The following is a 17504-nucleotide window of genomic DNA, read 5'->3' as shown; positions in this document are numbered from 1 at the left end:
TACAAACTTGACTCAAAGGTCATCAAGACAAAATTTCTGACCAATTCTCATGAGGTTCAAACTTAAACTGTTTACTCTAGAGAGTGTTAACAAGATTTTCCTTTGATCTGGCCTACTCACCTAGTGTTTCGCCCACATGACCCAGTTTCAAACTTGACCTAAAGATCATCAAGACAAACATTCTGACCAAGTTTCATAAAGATTGGATCACAACTGTGGCCTCTAGAGTGTTAACAATGTAAATGTTGGACAACGGACACCGCACACTGACTGGTCACAATAGCTCACCAACTTAGAAACAAGGACAAATATCCAACACGCTGCATCTTCAAAATGCAAAATCATGCCCGCACCCCCCCCCCCCCCCCACCAGTGTATGATCAAAGATGTTGTTTTTTCGAGGTTTCGAAGTCTAAAGAGAAGATCATAAGGTCAAGTTCATCTATATACAAGTCAGTCACAAGGTTTGAGTGCGAGTATGAACAAAATTGGGACATTTATGTGGTCTGTAGGACCAATAATGTTGTTTATTAACTTTGAAGGTGAAGGTCATATTTAGGTCAAGGTCATTTATACAAAGGTCAGTTTGCAGGTCTTGCCACAAGGATTGTAGAGTGCGAGCATGAACTAAATTAGGTTATTAATGTGGGCTGTAGGCAATCTAATTCTTACGGATGCACAAATAGACAAACGGAGGCCTTCCAAAACCACACAACCGATAGCACGTGAACACGACTAACGCACAGACAAAACAAATATACTAGGATAAAACGAACAAACAAAGGAACTTACCATTTTTGTAAGCTCTTGAATGCATTAACAACTAGGAGTGTCAAATTAAAACGAGACAGCATATCATTTTTGTTTTGTATTTCCAACCTTTCTGGTCCATTACATGGAGTTTAAATCAACACAAACATTTAACAAAATCACAATAGATCACAGTTCTTATTTACAAAATATCACTGTCAAGCTAGCATGTTTCACAGTGGCTAACTTAACAGCACTTAAAATGAACACTTCAGATATACTAATAGATTTAAGCAAATTATGTAATGCACTCGGCCTTTTTTTAACAAAAAACTACTCTTTTGTTAAACTTAAATAACAGATTTAAGCAAACTGTATGGCGCCTGAAGTGGTTATTAGCACGACTAAACTTGTATTGCACCAGGACGTAGCCCGAGTGCTAATACAGGTTTAGGAATTTTAAAAACCACATAAGGACATTACTGCTGTATAATGAACTGTTTGTTATATACCTCAACACAATAATTAGATCTACTTGATTGCCTAAATCAGTTAATCATATAAAACATTGATGTTAACAAATTTTTATGGTGTTGAAAACTAGGTAAAATGACATAAAAAATGACGTAACTCATCCCTGGCTGGCCAATAACCGGTTAAAATGCCCGCTTCCAGTTATAATGCCTGCGTCCGGTTATATGGCCTGGGTTACAAGATTTTGTCCTATATTTATAGTAAGATATGTAATAAGTAGTTGTAAACTGCAGATTAATTTTGAAAAAAAATTCATATTACTTCTTTTACACCTTATAGAATTATAATTTAATACAAAATTCTTAAACTCAAAGTTTACCCACCCTCCGTATCTTATTCTACAAACTTTAGTACATGTTAAAACCCAAGTGTCCCAATATACATTTCAGCATGTTACATAAACTGATCTAGCCTTGCTGGGCCTCTCATGCCATAAAAGACTATTGACAAAAGTCAAAACATGGTATAATCCAAGATTTGCCTCACAAATATCAAAAGTAATAAATGTTAGCAAGTCTGTAAAAATCTAAAATCAGTACTTACACCTTTTATGATACCAGAATTGTATAGATTTGTGTACTTTCTGTATATAATAAAGATCATAAACATCTTTGAAGATTTTAGCAAATAAAATTTTGTACAGCTTTGTCTATTTTCTATATATAATAGATATGATAAGCACATTTGAAGAATTTTTCAAAATAAAATTTTGTATAGGTTTGTATACTTCCTATATGTAATAGAAATGACAGAAATTAGCAAATAAAATTCTGTAAAGCCTTGTGTGCCATTTAAACATGACATTTGAAAATTATGATACATGGTGAAACCATATTCCTACTCTTTTTACAAAAAAAGAGAAAAATAGTGCAAAATTAATGCAGCAGATTACTTTTTTTCAAACATAAAAACAATAGTGAATAATAGATCACTTTCTTTTTCTGACTTTAAAGATCTTCAACATTTAAGTAACCAAAAATATATACGATATTCAATAACTAACAAATTCAAAATCAAAAACAACTTCACAAATTTCAATTACCATATATTCCCTTACTAACACCACCGGGGAGAATTACATTTTGTACAATTGGGTGTTTATTAAGGTAGAAAAGATGTTGCTCTTTTTACATCTTTAACCTTCACCCTGCTAAATTTCTAAAATGGACTGGTTCATCATTCAATTTGGGCAGTACCATTTATTATTAGTAGCACTGGTCACAAAGGCAGAGATTCACTTGCCGACAGAAGGCTTAAATATAAACTATAAATGTCACTTATAAAGAAGATTTGTTTTTAAATTTTAGCACTACCAAAGAGCTGGTATTCACTTAAGACCTAAATAAACTGGAAATCCCCCCCCCCCCACCCCCCAAAAAAAACCTAATAAATTGTAAAATGGGAGGCACGTGTTTTAATAGCGTTAATAAGAGAATACAATGTCATATACAGTTGAAACTCGGTATCTCCAGTTCCAACGTGATCAGGTGTTTTACTTCAAGATAACCGAAATTCGACTTACAATAAAAAATTTTGCATATGATTTCTGGACTGGACTAGAAAATGTCTTTGAATTAGTCGAAATTTTGAGATAAGCAAGTTCCAGATATCAAGTTTCAACTGTTTATGGCAACCAGTTTAAAACATAGTATATACATGAGCACTTTCTACAGAGGTGATCTGATCAAAAGATATAACTGACTTTTTTCCCATTCCCTGGTTACATGCAGAGTTATCTGCACATTGTAATCCAAAAACATGTGCGGACTGCTGGGTGGAGTCAGTGATATATTGTAATATCTTCCTAATAAAATATATGACAAAACTGAATTTCATGATTGATTTGTTCTTTCATTAGGCCTCCCTCGATATTATAATATAATCATGTAAAACAATTTTAAGTGCTAATTTTAATATATATTGATGAATACGGTACCTTGTAACTATAAATTTCAATTAAAAGAATAAACTTCAAATAGTTTTGTACAAAAGCAAAATTCAGATAAGCCAGGCTTGAAACATGAAAATAAGACAAGTTTAAAAAAAGCCATTTTACATTTTCAAGGATTTCACTAAAGCAACTAATATCATAAGAAAGTTGGTGATTTCGTACTTGTATGGTAATGCAATTTCATAACATTGCAATTAAAACAAATTTTAGCTGCACACATTCATATAACATGTGTAAAACCTAATTTTGCAGTTCAAAAACATGCAATATTATTTATAGTTTGCCATTTGATTTATTCACTGGACAATAATTACTGTTACTTTAAGTGAACGCATACATCCATCAACCTCTCTGTTTTCGCTTTATATAAAATGCCCATGTGGCGCAGCAACTAATGCCAAACTATGAGTAAGTTTGAAAAAAAACCCCCCCAAAAATAGCAACAACCCCCACCCCCAAAACCCCTCTACATTCTTGTATTAACAGGAAATGTAACTCTACCAACACTTGTTTAACAAGTCAACTAAAATTACTTCCCCTATCACTCTGACATATTTCAAAATGGAAAGTACTTTTGTCATATATTGCAAATAAAAATATAAACAAGAGGGCCAATATGGCCCTAGGTCGCTCACCTGTGAAACACACCATAACAGTGTAAACATGTTTGACCTAGTGATTTCACTCTGACATATTTCAAAATGAAAAGTACTTTTGTCATATATTGCAAATAAAAATATAAACAAGAGGGCCAATATGGCCCTAGGTCGCTCACCTGTGAAACACACCATAACAGTGTAAACATGTTTGACCTAGTGATTTCATGGAAACAAATATTCTGACCAATTTTCATTAAGATTGGACCAAAAATATGGTCTCTTAAGTATAAACAAGTATTTTCTTCAATTTGACCTAGTGACCTAGTTTTTGAGCCAAGATGACCTACATTCAAACATGACCTAGATTTGATCAAGGCAATCATTCTGACCAAATTCCATGAACCTCAATTGAAAAATACAGCCTCTATCACATACAAAACGTTTTTCTTTGATTTGTCCTAGCGACCTAGTTTTTGACCCCGGATGACCCATATTCATTCTTGACCTTAATTTTATCAAGGCTATCATTCTGACCAAATTTCATGAAGATCAGTTGAAAAATACAGTCTCTATAGCATACACAAGGTTTTTCTTTGATTTGACCTAATGACCTAGTTTTTGACCACAGATGACCCATATTGTAACTTGACCTAGATTGCATCAAGGCAATCATTTTGACTAAATTTTATGAATATCCAGTGTAAAATCAGCCCCTATTGCATACACAAGGTTTTTCTTTAATTTGACTGATTGACCTAGTCTTTGACCCTAGATGACCTATATTCAAACTTGACCTAGATATCATCCAGACAAACATTCTGATGAAATTTCATGAAGATCTGGTGTAAAATGCAGCCCCTATTGCATCCACAAGGTTTTTCTTTGATTTGACCTAGTGACCTAGTTTTTGACCCCAGATGACCCATATTCTAACTTGTCCTAGATTTTATCAAGGCAATCATTCTAACCAAAAATCATGAAGATCAATCGAAAAATATAGCCTCTATCACATACACAAGGTTTTTATTTTATTTTACCTAGTGACCTAGTTTTTGACCCCAGATAACCCATTTTCAAACTTGGCCTAGATTTCATCAAGGTTATCATTCTGACAAAATTTCATGAAGATCAGTTGAAAAATACAGCCTCTATCACATACACAAGGTTTTTCTTTGATTTGACCTAGTTTTTGACTCCGGATAACCCATTTTCAAATTTATCCTTGATTTCATCAAGGTTATCATTCTGACAAAAATTCATGAAGCTCATTTGAAAAATACAGCCTCTTTCGCATACACAAGGTTTTTCTTTGATTTGACCTAGTGACCTAGTTTGTGACCCCAGATGACCCATTTTCAAATTTGTCCTAGATTCCACCAAGGTAATCATTCTGACAAAATTTCATGAAGATCAGTTGAAAAATACAGCCTCTATCGCATACACGGGCTAAATGTTGACAGACGACAGACATCGAGCGATCACAATAACTCAGCATTGCTCAGGTGAGCTAAAAAAACAGGGAATTTGTTGCGGTCAAAGAAATATCAGTAAAAGCAAAAAACAATAGCATAGTATACAAATCTGTTGAAAAAAAAAACCCCAAAAACTCCCAATTACATAAGTCAGTAGAAAAGTCCAGCAGAATAGAAAATTTCACTGTACTGTACAACATTATCTTATAAAAATATCAAACTGAAACAAGTATGATGCAGATGTTTTGAAAATTTTGTCTTGAAGTATCCCCCTTTAAAAAGTGGTCTAAAAAGGAGGCAGTCTTTATTCAGATACAAAGTACTTACAGTTCCTTTTAACCCCCTGATCACCAAATCTATCGCAGTAATGCAATGCTCAAGGGCAATGTGCCTACCAAGTTTGATGATCTTAGGACAAAGCATTCTAAAGTTACTGAGCTCGAAACAAACTTGCTAGCATATGGACTGCCTGTGCACTTTTAGGCATATAAAAAACACATACTCTTTTTGAGAAAAAAGAAGTTGGTCAACTAACGTGAGTCAACACAACATGATTTATCAATTAACACATATATCATTCTGCTAAGTCCCTGGAGTGAAAACTGTGACAGATGTTGTGAGACTGATCAATAAGTAAGGCAAAGTTACAACAAGGTAAACATACTCTATGAATATAGTACCAATGTTTGAAGTATGGGTTATATATATATATATATATATATGTTTTTAAGGTTTTTTAAATGGGGGATAGGTGAGGAGGTGGGGAGGTTGTCTACTTTGGTCAAACTGACAGAGTGGGATTGGAGTTTCAATAAATATCATTAAAATAATGCTCAGCACACCCATATCAATCTTTATTATGCTTACAACAACAATGACTGTCAGCCAGAATCTTGTAGTTGCTTTAAAGGGGATTGCCCCAAAGATCATAGTAAAGATGTCTGAAATTTGGAGTTGGTTTTAAGGTGACTGCCTCAAGATACAAGTAGGGCGAGTTGCTTTAAAAGGGAATGCCTCAAGATTAAAATAAAGTTATCACAACTCTCAAACTGTGAAGAGAATTCGAAAGCATGACTGAAAACAAGTAAAACTGATCTCTTCCTGTACAGCCCAAATCCTGGTTTGTATTCCATACAACTCTATTTTATACAGGTCATGTTGGTTTTTATTCTTCAACACAACAAAAATTGCCTTAAAATATCTGGACCCCTTCAACTCCTTGTTTTTCACAAAAACTAACATACAATTTGTTTTCACAGTTTTAAACATTTTAAAAAAAGTATTGACATAAACCTTGAAGTAAGACCTATTGTCTTTTTCTCCATGTCAATAGTTATACATTTTATATCAAATTTTCATCACATGAACATATTCAAAATGTTTATGTCAACCTTAACATGAATATTTTTTACGTCTCAGCTCTTCTATTTCGCATCTAATGCTTACTGCAACAATTAAACAATATAGATTTTACCAATTACACAAGTCATGTGCTTCATGAAAAAATATTGCCTATGTATTCAATGGTTCACATGTTAAATCACTAACAAATGAAAAAGCCTTTTAAAGTTCTAAAAACAAACAACATAAACTTGGCTGTGAGTACTTCGCAATGACACAAAAAAGGTTTTGTGAAGGACATTTTTACAATTTCAGGACTAAGATAAATTTTTCAGGCATTCAAATTGCACAAAACACTGACATTATAACCTTTTTTTGCGCTCAGAGAAATAAAATCTTCATTGCCCTCGTAAGATATAATACACGATACGTATCGCAGTCTGTTTATGTAATTTTATACTGCACTCTAAATTTAGATTTATACAATGTTTAGTTTGTCCTTATTATCTTCTTAAGTCATCCACATGAGTGTAAATGTACTACATAAAAATATGTCACGACCTTGTGTCACGGCTCGACAGATATGTAAATTTAAGTGCTCTCCCGTGACATTAACTTCTTGAATGTCCTCACGTACTTACTACACAACAAGACTTAAATAAACCTGATTTACATGTTCACTAGGATAAAACATGGCAAATCTTCTTCCCTATATGAAATTCGGTTAATGTACCAAAGGACAAAAAATTTGATAGCTTCGTAGCTCAAAACATGGGTTGTCTGGCCAAAATTTTGTTTTTTCTTTTCATAATGTAACTTTACACTATCTTTAACTGCATGATACATTAAAAAGGTAATTCACCTCTGATCATGAAATTTTTCACTGTATTTGCTGTGCAATGCAACACTTGTGTGTAAGTTTATTAGCGCATGTGAATAAGCCCTATGATCATTAAACATTTAATGCCTTGAATACAAATGAACCCTTTGTCCTCGTAATCAGACATGAAATCAGTAACATGTGTGCAGAAAATCTATAACCTAATATTATAATAAAGTATTTTTCACAAAGGTGAATTGTTTCGCAACATTTTATGTATGTTTAATAACCATATATAAGGTGAAAGAAATAATAATCTCAGTTTACAAAGTAAAGACCTCTTTAGACACAAATTTAATCCCCCAACTACAGTCAAACCTGTATCAAAGACCTCCTTTGAACAGATACCATCTGGGTTCTTAATTACTTTCATTCGTTAAATCTGCAGTATACAGCTGAGCCCGCCTTTATGGCCACCTGTATTAAGACTTCCCAAATGAATTTTTTTTGTTCTGATTTCAATGTCTTAAGAAGTCACCTGCCTAAGCTTAAACAGTCAGATCATGTTGCTCTCTTGACTGGCTGCTTTATACAGGTTGACAGTATTTTCACCTGTGATTAAAGGCTGTTTTTTCCCAATATCCCAATATATGGTCTTTATATACAAGTTCAACTGTACAGTTAACAGCATATCATTACCCACAGAATTTAAATGTACATCATTTCTATAAGCAAAAATATCAAGGATAAAAGAACACAAAATGAATTGAGCAGTACATAAAATATCAGCTTGGCAATCTATATCGAGATTAAGGGAGCCGTGCCATGAGAAAACCAACATAGTGGCTTTGCGACCAGCATGGATCCAGACCAGCCTGCGCATCCGCGCAGTCTGGCCAGGATCCATGCTGTTCGCTTTCAAAGTCTATTGGAATTAGAGAAACTGTTAGCGAACAGCATGGAACCTGACCAGACTGCGCGGATGCGCAGGCTGGTCTGGATCCATGCTGGTCGCAAAGCCACTATGTTGGTTTTCTCATGGCGCGGCTCAAGTATGTAATTGTCAGTGCATTTTGTAACTGGTTAATCTTTTTGTCCTACATGAACTGTAACCACGCAATATTTTGGGTAAGTAGACTTCAATTATGCTCCTTTTTATCAGGATGTTACGTAAAAGCATCACTCATTTTCAGGTGCAACTAACCAACAAACAAAAGAATCACCAAGTGCAGAAGCAAGTTAAAACATGCATATGTCTGTAGAAAATCAATTTATCAAACCTAAATAACACATGAAGTAATTTAGTTTGTAACAAGTATGAATGATTAGTTCAAACTTTATGAGCACACTAACCAGTCTAGGGTTATTTCGCTCAATCCTAAGCCAATATTAACCCAGTCAGACATGCCAATGAAACTGTGACGAGTTCTCTCGTCAACTGTCCCAAATCAAGATATACCCTAGTGCACTGTTGCTGCAAACCTCTGCCAAATATACATCTACATAGTATTACTTTCTCAAAAGACAAAATATTCTTGACAAATTTACATCCCCAGAGCAAACATGCAGGTGCACTGTATATTATAGCCATTAGGCTTACATTTGTTTAATTATTTTACTGGGCTTTAAGTCTCACTAACAAAAGTTTAGGTCAGTTTAGGACTTCACTGCTTTTCATAGTTGAATACGACCCCAGGTGCCCCTCTTGACACAGGCAGGCATCTGTGAAGAACCAGTGACCTTCTGTAAGCTAGCTGGATGGCTTCCTTATATTAAAGTATTGTAGGGCCCAAGTAAGTTTTCAAACCCCCGAGCAGTGTGGGGCAAGTGTGTATAGCCTACACATGTACCTCCACAACAAAACTGTTATCTATCTTAAATGTATCAAAGAAAATACTTAACCAAGATTGACCCCAAAATTGGGAAATCTCAAAGTCAACATAACAGTATACAACTCCTCTTTTAAGACAAAATTGAATGAAAAAATAATTCTTATCAACTGGAAAAAACAAATGACAATTTCTAGACACTTCATTAGGTTGGCCTTGTGCAACTTTTTCTCTGTGTTAATACTAAGAAACCTGATCTGGTATAACACTATATTATATATATCTATATGAATTTATTTTTCAACACATGTTATAACATGCTATGTCTACAAATCATGTACTTGATTTACAATAAATTGGTGTCAATTTGTGGAATTCCACTTCTAAGTATTTATTCATTCATCGTTGAAACGATTAACAATTGATTTTCAAACTATTAACTTCTGAAATATCCGTCTCCATGCTGTTTACAGTAAACAGGTACTATAGTACAAAAACAAAAATACTTCAAACTTGTGTCTTTTCAAAGAAACATCAACTTTAATCAAGGATGTAACTAAGTATGTACTGTAATACACAATCTAAGATGTTTTTAAAGGTTTGTCTCTTTGGAAAAACACCAATTAAGCTTTTTTTCCTGGAAGGATGGTCCATTAGTAGCTTCAAGTTGTCCTAAAAATAGAGCTTAAATGAATCTAAAAGGACGCTGTAAAATCAAACAAAATTTGTGGGGGATTTAATTTCACCACATTTGCTTAATGTCCATATTCGTAAAATACGGTACTGACAGAGAGATTTTGTTGTTTACAAAAAGTGCTATATGTCTCAAAACCTGGCTTTACCAGTATGGTGTGAATACGCTACCAGGCAAACAAATTCCAATCCTATATATATCAAAAATTTTATCATAAAAAAAATCCATTTGATTTCTCAGTACTTATCAAAATAATCAGCAATTTTGCACAGAGATGCGATATATTTTATGTAATTAAATTACTTAAAATTTTAGCAAAAATCCAAATCTTTGTAATCTCTTGCAGGCATTTGCGTCACAGGAAGCCATGTTTAATTTTGAATTCCAATATTACGTGCTATCTATGACAATTATTTTCTGCAGAGCGGAAATTGGGGAAATAAGATTTGTTTTTTTGTGTTCTTGTTAAAATATACAAAAACTGATCCTTGAAGAGAATGATGTCCTTGAATACTTGTTTTCCCCGCTTATCTTCTACAAGTGTATTAAAAAAAAAGCATTTACAATTTAATCTAAATCAATTTAAACTAGCACAAAGGTGAACGGTGTCTGAAACTTTTTTGAATCATTCTTGTCCACTTTCTGGGCTAACCAGCACCGGTGTCATACATGACCAAAACAGGATTCAAACTCATTAATTCCAGGAAAAAAAAAAACCCAGCTAAATCTGTGTCTATATAAACTTTCTTTCCCATTGAATTTTATTTTTCAGTTCATATCTGGGATGGTTGCTTTAATAGCTTCAGGTAAATAATGGTCTACTTGTTCACCAGGTGACAAGTGGAATTATGATCGACTACATGAGGTTATATACCTTCAAATAAAACCAAATGTGAACGTCCTTGCGAGGTAAAGATGTAGGACAATACATTTTCTTGTTGCTTCTCTTCACGTATTTATCATAAACTAATGTGTTAGTACACTAGTGTACTAAATTTTGCATGGCTGCACTTGATAGTTTATGGTTCTGTGTTACGCAAAAAGATTAAGCCTTCAATAAAAAAATATTTGTAAAAACGGCAATGCATCAGTAATTCGATTCAATATACCCTACTTGTACAGACTTAATGACACGTTTCAAGTTACTATTTGTCATATATATTTTTCTTTACCCATTTCATTATATATGTAAGGGTAACTTTATAATGTTGTTAAACTAGGATAAAGTGACGTAAGACATTAATACTAAATGCCGATCTGATTGACATGTTTATCTTAAATACAACATTCATTTTCTAAAATAACCTAACCCTTATCATGCTTTTTAACAGGTAATGGTACTGTCCAGATTGAAAGATGGACCAGTTCATTATAGAAATTTAGCGTGGTAAGGGTTAAGAAAACTGAAAACAATCTTTCACCAAAAATAAACAAATTAAACAGAAATAACATATATCACTAATTATTCAGCCCTTCACTGATAAAAAATAACTAATATGAATATATAAAAGAAATTAACAACAAACTTAATTCACACTTTTTCCCATATTCTTAACTTTTTTACATCTAGCAAGAAACAAGAGCTGTCCACAAGACAGCGCTTTGCTGGCTATTCGACAATTTTTAAGTTGAAAAGGGGCCATCTTAGTAAAACTTGCATGCAAAACTTTAACCAAATTTTCAAAGTCAAATGAGGGCCATTATTTGCATTAATTTTGACAACAAGTTCTCTAACTTGGTTATGAATGTACACTGGATGAGAAGGATGTCTTGAGTGAAGTTTAAATCAAACATATGCAGTTGTTACTGCAGTACAGTATGAAAGTTGCAAGCAATACTTTAAATAGTAAGTCAAGACAGAACCTTAATTTCCATAATTTCCATCAAGAGTTATCTAAATTGGATATTTCAGTATGTCTGATGAATGGTCAGCATGGTCCTATACATACTGTAAAATCATTTAACTTCATGGGCATAAAATTTCGTGGTTTTGCTCAAAACGATAATTTCGTGGGGATATGCATTCGTGGATTTCAACTTTTGAACATAAAATGAATGGGAATTTTACTTGTTCATTGGGATTAAATTTCGTGGATTGACTCAACCACGAAATCCACGAAAATTAGTCCCCCACGAATATTAATGATGTCACAGTAATCACAGTTGTTACCTAGATACAGCTTGACAGTTAGATGCATGCTAAACTTTAACCAAATTTTCTAAGTCAAGGAGGAGCTACTCTTTGTATCAAAATTCAAATAAGAGTTATCTAACATGGTTATTTTAGGTGGTTTAATGTCTAGGAAAGCCTTGTGTGGAATTTTAATCCAATACACACAATGATAACTTACATATGACCTTGCACACTAAACTTTAACCAAGGTGTGACACCAATGTCTCAGTGAGTAGAACAGCTCTCACTTAATAATTCTTCAAATAGTGAAGCTTAGAATCCCTACTACAGCTTGTTGCTTTCATATTAAACTAACACTATGCTGAAGAGAGACAAAAAGTACTGCATCAAATATTCAGTAAAGAAAGATGGCCTTTACCCTTAACAAGTAAGATATACAGGTTACAACGATACATCTACAGGAGTATTGGCTTAAATTCTAAAGAAAAATACTGAAAAAAACTAAAAATCTGTTCAAGCTGATTTTTGGCAGTTTCTTTATCACTAAATTTGAATTTCTGATGTCTTTCACATTGTAACAAGATAATCTTTCATTTCTAAATTTGACAAAATATATTTCTGTTTTTACATCTACTTTTACATGCAGATATATGTACCTGAATGAACTTTACAGATGAAATTATCACTATATACCTGAATGTAATATTCTCCCAAATAAGAAGTGTTTTACAGTATAAGAAATATTTTTACAACTTCTTTTGGCTCCTCGTTGTACGATCCCAAACAAATGGAAGACTGTGCCTGGCCTCAGTCTTAGCTGGTTTCTCTGGAGCTTTTTCTGCAGTTTTTGTACTGAAACCTTTGTTTGTATCAACAGTTTCCTCAACTTTAGTGTCCGAGGATCCTGTTGAGTCACACGATGGAGTTACGATGGCTGAAGTTGAGCTTGATGCTGTAACGTTATCTACTGCCAATGTTACTGACGCAGGCACATCAGGACTTATCTTGGCCTGCTTCACATCAGTCGCATCATTTGAAAGTGACTGTGAAGAACTTGCTCTCTTTCGGTGATGAAAAAACTTCTTATGCTTGTAAATAAACTCATTTTCTTCACCTTTTTTCTCGTTCTCTGAACCAGATTCAACACTTTTTTGTGGAGTTAGAATCACCTGTGAATTATCTTTATTTTCTTCCTTGTTACTATTTGATTTTTCACTAGAATTACTCATATTGGAATTGGTCGATTCACTTATTTCAAGATTGACTTCTGGTTTATCTGAAGTTGCAACGACTTTAGCAACATTGTCCCAACTGCTGTCGGGGCAGGCGAGTGATGTATTTGATTCAGCTGCCTGTTTAACTACAGTCTTACTGCTAACAATATCAGTCACCATTTCATTTTCCGATTTCACAGAAACCGTCGTTTGTTTGTTTGTTACAGACTGTAAGTCTGCATCTGTTTTTGATTCAGTTTCATGACTAGTTAAATGGTTCTTGTAGATATCTACATTGTCATATTGCTGATCACATTTTACGCACACGTAAAATGTTTGATGAGATTCAAGTTTCTGAGCAGTTCCTTCAGTTTTCTGTTCTTGGCTGACTACTACAGCACTGTCTTTCACATGAACTTTATAATGTTCGCGTAATGATTTCTGATCAGGAAATGGCAAATGACAGTCTGTGCACGTAAATGGTCCATTCATTCTAATATTCCCGTGCTGTCGACAGTGACGTTTATATGAACCAAAATCATTTAACTGGAATGTTTTACCGCATTCGGGACACTCCAAACACTTTGTTTCTGTATTGTCAAGTTCACTTTTGTCTCCTTCACTACCTGTGCAACTCTTCGAGTCTACTGGGGACTCGGAACTGCTTTTACGGCCTAGATATGTATTAGGTACATGTTTCTGATTGATCAATTCACTTTCCGGAGAAATGCTCTTACGCATGAAATGAGAATCGCGAATATCTGCTATACCTTGCATCAGCTGTGGTTGTGGAAGATGTAACGCTGACTTCGTAGCTGAAATTGTTTGAACTATGGTATGTTCCGCTCTTGGTTCAAATCCATGTTGATTTCTAAAATGTTTCCTGAAACCATACGGACTGCCGTAGGTTTGAGTACACAATCTACATATCAAATAAAGAATATCATTTGGGTCATGATTTCCGATAATATTTTGTATGGGTTCATGTTTAGAAACATTATTTGCTGACCTCTTGGAATTCAAATCGAAGTTGGACTGGTTCCCTTGAAATGGAGGTTGTTGTTGAGCTTGTTTATTTACCATCTGAGTCCCAGTCTGTGGACTGTACTCATTTTGTTTTTGTGCAGCTGGAGGAGGTTTCATATCAACCAATGGCTGTCCAACAGTAATTCCACCAGAATAGTGAGGAGATGGAAGTGGTCGATTTTGTATCATGCTCAGCAGTCCTGAAGGAGAAGAGCTATTTGGACTCTGTTGTGGATACCCATGAGGCACATTCCTTCCATCGTTAGGAGTATTCTGAGCTCTGTTCATAAACGCTGGTTGTTTTGTATTCACTGGTGAAGAAGGGGGAGAATTCAATTCCTGCCAGTATTTATCCACACTACTTTCTAAATGCTTAATAAATGAATTTGATGGATTTATTCTTCTATCCGCGGAAGCATTACTTGAAGATCTGCTACGGACTGGTTCCAGTTTGGATTTTTTCACAGTCAAATCAAGTGGAGCTTCATTTGAACAATCTGAAGCACAGGATGAAGAATCTGTATTTCTTGAGTAATCCGATTCATAAACAGGATGCCCTGAGCCAGGTCTGGCATAATGAGGACTGTTGTGTTCATGAGGTGGATGCGATGAAGGTCTTGCATGATATGGACTTTGCTTCCCTGATCGAATAGCCAATCGTTCATTATTAGCAGAATTTTGTGAGAATTCGTCTCCTCTACGATGTGGATAGTGCGCTAAAAAGTGTGGATTTTCAGGCATGTTTGGTTGCCTATTGGGAACCATGCCTTGAGCAGTCACTTCACTGGGTACCATCATCTGACCACCGCTGTACACCTTTGAGGAGGTAATAGGGGGATGGTGGGGTAACAACTTATGCATACCCTGGTACGCAACCATTCCTGGAGGAAGCTCTGAATGTGAAGGCCTCATCATTGCTGGAACTTCCCGCACATGTCCAGGAACAACTTGTGCTGCCATACTGCTAGCCAGGAGCTGGTGCGGAACATTTGGCGATCGCTTACCTTGGTGATGGTCTAAACCAGCAGGATCAATCTTTCCATGTCTTGAATGTGACTGCGATACGCACATTGCACAAACACAATCTCGAACATGAACTACTTGCTTAGTTTCCCCTCTCATTGGGTTTTTCATGTCTCTTAACTGGCCTGGGCTCATTTGCATCCTTGGCATATAAGCAGGGTTGTAGTAAGCACTATTTGAGACCTGTAAATGATGTGGTGGATGAAATGCTGAGGAATGCTCTGATGTTCTCATGTTATTTGGTACGCCCATTTCGTGTTTAGAACTTGCGTTAACTTTCATTTTAGCCTGCAATTCTCGATTTTTTTCAAACATTTCGTCCCTTCTGATGTATCCAGTGGGTATCTGCGAATTTCTGTTAACAGATTCATATTTTGCTTGACTAAAATAATGGTCCCTAAACTGTGCGTCTACCATCTGATGACCTGTAACTGCATGGTTAAACCTTACTTCAGTTTTGTCATGCGCATTATTTGAATTTGGGCTTTTTTGTCCATATGTTTCATGACTTTTTGGTCTTAAGTTCTGTTCGGGATATTTCATCTGCTTTTTTTGCATTTCTAATTCTTTCTGAGTCTTCTGATTTAAAAGGTGTTGTTGTTCTTTTGTAGTAAGCAGACGGTTTATTTGTAGTCCCTGTGTAATCATACTGTTCACAAGACCCTGTGCATTGAAATTCTCTTGTACATTTGAATTCTTTTTACTTTTATTCTCTTCTTTTGTGTTGTCATCTCTAAAACTCATTTCTAAAAATCTCTCAATATGATCTTTTAAAGTTATTTTCTTTTCTTGTCCAGGCTTAACTACATCTCGATCACATTCTGGCTTTTCATTTCTGTCACTATCGTTGGAACTATCTTCACTTTTTCTTCCTTTCTCTGGAATCATAGATTCACTACACAGTTTCAGAATGTTTGTAGGTTTAGGTTTTTCTTCGTTATTTTCTTGATTGAGAGAGCTATCTAGTACTTTGTCAATGAATGTGTTAAATGTAGTGATTGTTCTTTGTTGAATATTTTTCAGTTGTTTTTCGGAAAGTTCTGTATTTACCATATCTGTTATAATATCAGACAGTTTAATTTCTTCCTTTTTAGCAACATTTTTATCTTCAACTTGCTCCTGTTTCTCACCCTGTTTCATACTGCCATCAGCATTTTCATTCTTATCACTCTTTTGTGTGTCAGGATTTTCATTTTTTCCTTCTACTTTTTCAGTTGTTTCAGTTTCACTGACTTTTTCACTTTTGCTATTATTTTCTTTTCTCTTCACATTTCCAGGCTTACTTAGCATATGATTAATATTCAAAACATCTTTGTTTCTGCATCGTTCAGATTCAACTTCAGAAGATGCATCTTTCGTGTTCAAGCAATCTTCAATTAACATATCAATCCTGGTCTTTACGCAGCGAACTTGTTCTGAATTAGCCTCTCTTTGCAGTTCTCTTTCAATCTCGTTTTCTTCTCTTTCAGTCTGAGACATCTGTCCATTTTGTGGACCATTCTCCGCATCCTGGACTGAGTTTATCTGACCCATCTAAAGCATCAAAACCACTTTATTTAAAACCCTGAAAATAGAAAAGAATAAAAACATTTATATACGGTTTTGGAACAGTCAACAAAGCTTTAAGATAATATGAACTGTTTCTCAAAGATGACAAATCGGTAACAGTCCTTGTTTAGTTTACATATTATTGAGCAGCCGCTTATCCACAACTACAATTTAGAGATATATAAACAGATTATTATATACTCATTTAAAAAATCTGTTTAGTTTCAATGGAATCTGAAACGTCAATATTTTTCTACATTGACATTAGAATTTCATACGGGGTGTGTGACTACATTTGTGACGTCAGTTTCATGTATGCCATTGCGTTTAAAAGTTCTTTAATGACGGTACTTTCAATTTCACTCAGGTGTAATAACTAATTTGAATCATTTATATAATGATTTTAAGTGTAGATGCGTATGTAAAAAAAAGACTATTAGATTTGCATTGAGAAATATGCACTCGTTCTATTGGGGAATAATACTGTGCTCCTAGTAGCGCAATATTTACGCTGCAGACCTCATGCATATTTCTCAATACAAATCTAATAACCTATAATTATACATATG

The 17504-nt window shown here is 34.6% G+C and overlaps 1 protein-coding gene across 4 annotated transcripts in view; it reads right to left on the bottom strand.

Annotated features, from left to right (window-relative positions):
• Positions 1-855: 855 nt before the first annotated feature.
• Positions 856-17504, bottom strand: part of LOC123559436 (uncharacterized) — a 53364-nt gene continuing 36715 nt past the window's right edge. For all 4 annotated transcript variants that reach the window (XM_045351259.2, XM_045351258.2, XM_053552681.1 and 1 more), the window contains one exon: positions 856-16951. In XM_045351259.2, coding sequence (XP_045207194.2) covers positions 12871-16920 — 4050 coding nt within the window. In that variant the 5' untranslated portion in view covers positions 16921-16951 and the 3' untranslated portion in view covers positions 856-12870. The remainder of the gene's footprint in view (positions 16952-17504) is intronic.

This window comes from Mercenaria mercenaria, chromosome 10 (genome assembly GCF_021730395.1).
Source record: "Mercenaria mercenaria strain notata chromosome 10, MADL_Memer_1, whole genome shotgun sequence".
Lineage (NCBI taxonomy): Eukaryota > Metazoa > Mollusca > Bivalvia > Venerida > Veneridae > Mercenaria > Mercenaria mercenaria.
The sequence above is the reverse complement of the archived record's forward strand: the minus strand, read 5'-3'. Positions and strand labels throughout refer to the sequence as shown.